This window comes from Diospyros lotus, chromosome 6, assembly GCF_014633365.1.
Source record: "Diospyros lotus cultivar Yz01 chromosome 6, ASM1463336v1, whole genome shotgun sequence".
NCBI lineage: Eukaryota > Viridiplantae > Streptophyta > Magnoliopsida > Ericales > Ebenaceae > Diospyros > Diospyros lotus.
The window spans coordinates 12,126,354-12,134,946 of record NC_068343.1 but is presented as its reverse complement, the minus strand read 5'-3'; the positions used below and the strand labels follow the sequence as shown (position 1 = coordinate 12,134,946).

General features: G+C 33.7%; 1 protein-coding gene across 1 annotated transcript; it reads left to right on the top strand.

Moving 5' to 3' along the window:
• The first annotated feature begins 6,035 nt into the window (after positions 1 to 6,035).
• On the top strand, positions 6,036 to 7,308 carry LOC127803438 (basic endochitinase-like). The gene is made up of 3 exons (XM_052339654.1): positions 6,036 to 6,355; positions 6,492 to 6,642; positions 6,737 to 7,308. Exons 1-3 carry the CDS (start codon positions 6,079 to 6,081, stop codon positions 7,104 to 7,106), a joined length of 798 nt encoding a protein of 265 aa, XP_052195614.1. The 5' UTR covers positions 6,036 to 6,078; the 3' UTR covers positions 7,107 to 7,308.
• The last annotated feature ends 1,285 nt before the right edge of the window (positions 7,309 to 8,593 follow it).

Genomic DNA, 8,593 nt, shown 5'->3' with positions numbered 1-8,593 from the left:
TATTTATCAAGATATGAAAATTCAAATATAAGTTTTTGAGACAAAATAAGAAAACATGTCTAAAAATAATTCACCTATAATTCAAAATAAATTTACTTTTTGCATGAGTAAGAAATACATTTATCAAGATATAAAAATTCAAATATAAATTTTTGAAATATAAATTATCAAAACAAGGAAACATGTCTAAAGACAACCCACATTTAACTCAAAATAAATTTACTTTTTGTACCTATTTTTAATTCAAAATAAATTTACTTTTTACATGAATAAAAAATACATTTATATCATAAAAATATTTTTATTATCATCAAAATCTTATTTACTTATATATTACCCTTAAGCTTAACAAGGTCCAAAGACAAAATAAATAAATAAAAATAAATTTGAATAGAAGATTCAACGACATTGGCCTAAGATCGGAGAAGAGCCCTACCTGAATTTTGCATCCCATTCGGAGTCGATGAAGGAATAACCTTCCCATCCCCGACATCCCCCGTAACCGTATCATTAGGATGACTCCTATTCAAGTTTTCATTATGATGACTGTAAGACCTACCTGATTTATTTGCTAGTTGATATATATCCTCTGATTAAACCCTGCGAGACACCATTTGAATTGCCATGATTATTTCTGCTAACCACATCCAAAATTCCACTGCCCAAGTGCATGTTGCCCAAGTTCATCCTGCCCAAATTCAGCCAACTTTGCCTGAATTTTTCATTAAGTAAAGAGGCATTGAGCGCTTCATCCTTAATTTGCAAGTCTTTTCTTTGCCAACTAGCCAAGTACTGAAGACGAGCAACTGCCCAACGCTCTCTCGAGTCGAGTAACAAAATAAGAGTAACTCTCGTTGACAAGCAGATTTGTAAACGCCATGTTTCCTCTTTGCCTCATTTGGAATCGGAAGAGATGGAGCAACTTCTACCCTCTTGAGTCTTGGTTTCTGCTTATGGTTCCCTGCCCTATCAGAGCTGTCGATGGCGATAGTGGTTGCATTTGTGGATGGTTTCTTATCGGAGTCGTCGAAGGCAATCGTGGATGAGCATGCAACTGGTCTATCCCCGCTGTTATCGACGACATTCTTAGAAGCACTATCAACGTCCTCAAAAGTGGAGAAAAATGACCCATGCTCAACGTTATCGATGAGCATGGGTCATTTAACGTCTCTTGTCCCCCTTTGGAGCATATATTGTAGCGGGTCCCACTGACCAATCCACTACATTTTCCAATTCATTTAAAGTAGTAAAACAATTTTGGGTTCTAAAACACAAGGAAGGTTAATGCTAACGTTTGCATAAAACACATAATATTACTAAGAAAGTGAATGTAAAGAAGACAATATATGTATATTAAAAGATACTCATATAGTGAATTTAAAAAATTCTTAATAAGAAGTGAAGGTAGTGGATGTAAATAAGTTATCGAACCACTATAAAATTTGATATAATCTCTGATTTTATTTTTTATTTATTTTTTAATTTTTGTCATATTTGAATTTGTAAAATTTTTAAAATTTTAATTCATACCATGTAACGACCGGATTATTTGTGAATTAATGTGAATTTGGGTGTAAGAAATTAATTGGAGAAAAAATAAAATTGATCAAGTGAGTTTTGATAATTATTCGAAATTATTGAGGTCGTTATGAATATTTGGTGATTTAAGAAAAAATAATAGTTTATATTATTATGAGGAAATAGGTAATTAATTATTTTGTTTGAAAATATTTATGAAAATAAGGAAAGATTAAAATAATTGATTTGGGTTAAATTCTGAAAGTTATTAGGGTTAAAACGAAATTTTGGAAACTGAAAATGCCTTAAAAATAAATTCCTTGCGATGAGGAGCAAGGAAGGTTGTAGGCAAGATGGTTGGGGGTGCCAAAGAGGAGGGAGAGGTTGAGGGATCACACCCGCGACCAAGGGGGGGAATTTAGAGAGTGATTAGGGAATTTTTGGTGGTGTGGACTTCGGTTGAGTCACAATGACCCTGATTCGTAGCAAGAATTAAGGAAAATAATTAAGGCAAGTTCCTATTCTTTAAATTCCTAATTTTGCAAGTTCTTCTTCCTTTTTGTTTCACTTAAGAGGCAAGATCTCAGTCTTTTTATTAATAAGCAAATTCTTATTTCTATCTTGCAAGTTATTTTCCTATTTTGCAAGTTCAATTCCTCCTTATGCAAGTTCCATACTCTTATATATTCTTGTTATTGCAAGTTTAAACTTCTATTTTAGTAAGTCATTTTGCAAGTTACTCTCTTTTTCTGGTAAATTATTTTATGATTCTCAATTATGCCTCTTAATCTCAAATAGGGCTTTGATTCACCCTATCTTTCTTTGGGAATGATGCTTTATTATGGACATGCAATGGTTTGATGTTGTCTTGCATGAATATTGCCCTATTGTGCATATTGCTTCGGTAACCGCATGTCAATTATGTATGAGAAGTTATTACAAATATGCACGTTATAATGATGCATGAAGTATGTGCATGAAAATGATTTTTAAAAATATGTAAAGGTCTCATGATGCGCGAAGCAAACAAGTCCATAGGATATATCTGCAGAGAAAACTTCGACTCAAAATTTCGGTCCCAGGTTTATGATATGGACTTCGGTCCCAAGGTTTCAGACTTCGTTCTCATGATTTTGGACTTTGGTCCCATAATTATGGTTTTAAAAAGATTGCATATGAGCATAGATGCTTGTTTCATCATTATTATCATGTGAAAGTACTTTAAATAGCATTCATGACTCTTTTGTCTCTCGATACCCATGACTCTTATGCTCGTTTTCTTTCAGTTATACTTGTTGGGTCTTGTGGGTCATGTTTGCTTACATCATTCCAGGTAAGAGTAAGACTAAAGTAGAGGGCAAGTCAAGTGAATCAGGATCTATGGGGTAACAGTGTGTACAGAGCCGTCTCAATCAAAAGGTCATTTGGGGGTATTGTGTGATGTGTAATAACTAAGTTGTGCTTGTTCATATTTTAAGTTGTACCCCTGAGGGGATATGACAGATTTATGGACTCTATTGTGGTATGTAATATTGAGTTACGTTTGTTTATGTGGGCATGTGGACACTATTGTGTTTGTCTATGTGAAAGAATATATGAGTGTGGCTTCCGTTGTCACTAAAAAGAAGTTGTATGTGATGTTTCTAATTGGTTTGGCATGTATATCATTTTTTTGTAGGTCCCTGGTTTAGGGGCGCCTACATACCCTCCCCCAACTTCTAAAAATAAATTATTGAAATTAAATTTCCAAGTTATTTTCTTTATTTTGAAATCATTTTTCTATTTTTTGTCATACAAATACCAAAAACATTTTTTTTAAGCTTGAAACAAGCAATGCCTTAGTGGAACCCACCATTTTAAAAAACAAATGGAAAAATGTTTGGGATTGGGATTTAGTAAATTTTAATATTTAATAATAGCATTTAACATTTAACATTAATTTACACCAGCCACATCATTTGACTTTTGAAATTTAATGGATTTAATAATTATTTAAACATGGTAAAATAATTTTATATTTAATATGGGTAATTAAGGGCTATTTAATATTGCATCTAATAAATACTTTAAATTTTTAGTTTTTAATTTTAATTTTCCTATGGAAAAGCCTTATTTAATATTGTTTTGGGTTATTTGGTATTATCTTTATTGAATGTTTTCATTTAAAAAATAAAGTGTTGATTGACAGTTTTCATTTATTAATTTAGTTATATATAAATATAATTTTTTTTTTCTTTTGCCCCTCCTTCTTCCTTGAACTAGCTGGAAAAAAGTTATTTAACACTGTTTCAAGTTATTATTTTTTTCATTGAGTTGATTTTATTAAAGAATTAGCATGCAATTTGATAGTTTGGTTAATTAATTTATCTTTATTTTTCCTTGTTCCCTCCCTCCCTCCCCATTGAACAATTGAATTAGTGGGTACACAGATTGCCTTGAGACATAGCTTAGACGAAAAAGAATGAGTCGTTATATGTTGGTGTCATTTTGGTGGGTCGTGAGTTTAAATCTTATCTTTTTCAAGGTATATTTTGTAATTTATCTCTCGTACGGAATAAAAAATATGAACATATGAGACCGCATAAGGACGATCACTCTAAAAAAGAATATAGATTAATGGAAGAAATAAAAATTAAATAATTTATTAAAAACATAAAACATAATAGTCAAATGAAGGTGGGTTTGTACCTAATCTTTCATAATAGACAACTTCTTTTACGTTGGCAACATTTCTATCCATACTTTATGGGGAATTATAGCAGCATAGGAGCGTCATTGGATGGGGGACCTTTGGGTGTTTCCACTTATGGTTACACTAGACTAGACTACCCCCTTCATTCTAATCAATCATGTTTTTCTTTTATTTGGAAGAATGAAAATATCGAATTCTGATTAAATTATGAATAATTTAAATTTTTTTTGAAAAATTAAATATTAAGATTAATGTTACCAAAGTAAAAAAATAATAATAAGTTTTTTATCCATTTTTGTTGCGTCTAATCTCTCTCAATTCTCAGAAAGCAAGAAAAGAAAAAGAACAGAATTTTAAATACTCTCAACCTTTCCAGTAATCTTGCCATTTTATATCTATTTTCATTTTAACTTTCTTTTGCTTTACTTTTTATTAATATTACTTTGTAATAATGGTTAAATTGTAATTAAGTGTACAAGATAAGAAAAGGGTAACGAGTGGCTTGCCGCGAAAGGAAGACTAAAAGAGAGGTCATCTTGTCATGTGGGATGCAGCTTCTGGGCGTCGATTTTCGTAGAAATGGGCCAACAATCCAAACACGCGTCATCTTCTGCCATCCATCCCCGGGCTCCCTCCTCTACTCAGTTTGGACCTGTAATACATGTTTTGTTGCTCCGATTGGCTGGACTTGTTCCTGTAAGACAGGCGTTGCTTAATAATTCGTCTCTCGGTCTGCTCCATATCAACTTGACTAAATACATTAATTAATTATTTAATGGAAAACTACCGGACAGTCAGTGGTGCTACTGGATATAGGGATATAGTGGATACACGTCTCCCTCATCCATCCTTAGCCACCGCAGCAACAGGAATCCTTCCAATATTTTCCATCTGCCCATCTATCTGTCTATCGATCCGCTTCTTCTCTTCTCTATTTTGTCTTTTTGTCTCATATAATTCAAACAGCACCCATCTCCTCTCCTGCATACGTGCACTACAATTACTGGTCAGCAACAACAGACAATATAATAAAGCTATAGCCATTTTGCCATGCATAATATAACGATGCCACATGTATGCATGCTTGTTGATTAGCTACTTTCATCTTCAAAGGTTTCAAGACTTTCCTAAGAATATTCCATTATATGATTTTATACCAAATTTAATTCTTCTAAATGGGTGTTATTTTTTTTCTTATAAAAAAATTGCACTACCGTGTTAAACAACTAATCAAAGTTCAAATTTGATAAATATCACTATTAATTAAAGTGATAGTCTTATAAACCTAAAGTGTCATGAGATAAAGTCCCATAACTCTTAATTGTTCCTCTGCCAAGTTTCAAGTATTGGGATAATCTTAGTTATTAAAAAAAATTCAAATATGATATCAATAAGTCACCTACAAATATATATGTGTTTCAAGGTAAAAAGGATACTGAATTGATACAGGTTGGAACAGGGATGGATTCAGAAATTTATGTAAGGGATGCTGAATTTTTATTTTTTGAGATGGACTATAATTGTTTTATTAATTTATTATTAAAAATTATTTTTTTATAAAAAATAATTTAATTATGGGCTGCGCCCTGTTGGAATTATGGAAGCCTTACAAAAATTATGATACAAAATTGATATTTTCATAATTGTGATAAATTCTTTCTTTTTAATATGTTTGTCGGTGATGAATTATCACATTACTTTGTATGAAAATTTTTGGGAAAAGAACTTTGGTAGAAAATTCTTCAAGCAGGCCATTGCATATTCCCATGAACAACCCGCCCTCCTCTCACTCCTATGCCTATATATAGCCACCCACTTCCACCATCCCAACCACACCAAACTTATCAGTACTAAAAAAGAAAAAGAAAATGAGGTTGTTGTGGGCACTAGCTTTGTGCTGCGTTATCTCCCTGGTGGGAGAGTCGGCGGCCCAAGACGACATTGGTTCTCTTATCAGCAAAGGCCTCTTCGAGAAGATGTTGAAGCATCGCAATGATGGCAACTGCCAGGGCAAAGGGTTCTACACTTACGAGGCTTTCATTGCTGCCGCCAAGTCCTTCGCACCTTTCGGAACTACCGGAGATGTCAACACCCGCAAAAGAGAGATCGCCGCTTTTCTTGCTCAGACTTCTCACGAAACTACCGGTACGTTCTTCTTTTTTGCTCTTATGTTTTTAATTAGATTAAATAATAACAGGTTCGGAAAATTTAATGTTTCTTATTTATACTGAAATAATTAATTATTGACATGAATGGATCATATACACACATATATATATAGGTGGGTGGGCGTCTGCACCAGATGGCCCATATGCTTGGGGGTACTGTTTTCTTAGAGAACAAGGCAATTCTGACTACTGTGTCCAAAATCGACAGTGGCCTTGTGCTCCTGGCAAGAAGTACTTTGGACGAGGCCCTATCCAAATCTCATAGTGAGTAACTCTCTCTCTCTCTCTCTCTCTCTCTCTCATTTTGTGAATTAATCATGATAAGCTGAATTCTCGTGATGCATCATGAACTTGGCAGCAACTACAATTATGGTCCAGCCGGGAAGGCCATAGGGTCGGACTTGTTGCATAATCCAGACCTCGTTGCAACCGACGCAACCATATCCTTCAAGACAGCCTTCTGGTTCTGGATGACTCCACAGTCACCGAAGCCTTCGTGCCATGACGTCATTACCGGCAAATGGGCGTCCTCTCCGGCGGATACAGCAGCCGGAAGGGTGCCTGGCTATGGGATGACCACCAACATCATCAACGGCGGAATCGAATGCGGCAAAGGCGCTAATGCGCAGGCTGACAACCGGATTGGATTCTACAAGAGATACTGTAACATTTTGGGCGTGAGCTATGGCAACAATCTCGACTGCAACAACCAGAAGCCTTTTGCTTAGGCTTAATTAGCCCCCTCAGTTGCTGCTGATACCGCTTTGCTGGGCCAATGATTAAATAAAAATGGCTTCCGACGCCATGTTAATTACTACTTAACAAGCGTATCAATAAGTGACTGTGATTCTTCATATCACAGGAATCTAGTGTGTACGCGATGTACTTGCATGCATCATATATGAATAAAAATATTCAGTATTTGCGGCATATTCATGAATTGTGAATTCGTGGGCTTTTTTCTTTTATCCCGTTTCCTTTAAAGCTAAAATTAGCATTTTTTAAAGAAAAATTAATATTCCTATATAGATTTTCTGTACAACTAAACAATTCAAACGAACGGAATAACCAAAAGAGATAGAGCTAAGCCACTTTGATGGTGTTTTCCTTAATAATAAAACATAAATAAGCTTCATTATTTTTATCAATAATATTTTATAAAAATTCTTCTTCTTCTTCTTCTTATTATTATTATTATTTCTTCCGCTAATAGTAGTACTTGCTGACATTTTAATTGTCAGCCGGGCCAGTAGGGATCCATTGGGATGCTCAAAAAGCTACTGTAGTTATCTATCTATTGGGCCTTCCATACTGGTTTGGGTTTCGGCATGAGCAAGCAAGCAGACGAAGAGAGAAATGGGGAAAGCTGGAATTCATCTGTGTTGGTTTTTGATTTTTTATATTTTCTTTTTAGTTAAATTTAGTGAAATTTTATTTAATTTTAAAATTTAATTATTAACATTTTTCAAGCAAAAAAATATAAATTATAAATATCTGTAAAGATATCTCAAAAATTTTTTGTCTACGCCGGATGGTTATTTATTTTTTAATTATTTTATTGTAAATTAAGAAAAGTATATAAGATATGCCGAAGCAATTGGGCTGCCTGAATTGATGGGTCCCAGATATGCCAAGGAAATGAAATTGATCCCACAATTTCTTTTCTTGTTGTAAATTAAGAAAAGTAAAAGGCAAATCGATTTTTTCGACGTCTATTTCTTAGAAATGTGCCCACAATTCTAACACTATTAATATACAATAAATTAATTACATTTATATACTAATCCATCTCCCAATTTTCCAAATTACATTTAAACTCAAAAAATTTCACAAACTTCCAATCACTTTCTTATTCAAATACACAATAAATTATAATTTCTCATATGAAAGTCTCCAAACCCAACCAATAAGTCATAAATAACTCATATCTAATACATAAATTAATTTGTTTCCAAAATACCGAGGTATTACACAACTCCCTTCCCATTTTTTTTTTTTTGGTTGATTCAAACGAAGCATCTACCATGTCCTTCATAGGTAGCATTTATTAAAATGAGCAAGATAACCTTATATCAAGATGATGTTGAAATGATTGTCCCGTGAGGTTGCCGCAGTGGTTAGCAAGAAGTGGTGGGTGGCCTAAATTACAACCAAAAAGGGTTAATATTCCTTTGACACTACACTCACTGTTAGTTAGCTAAAAACTTTCAACATA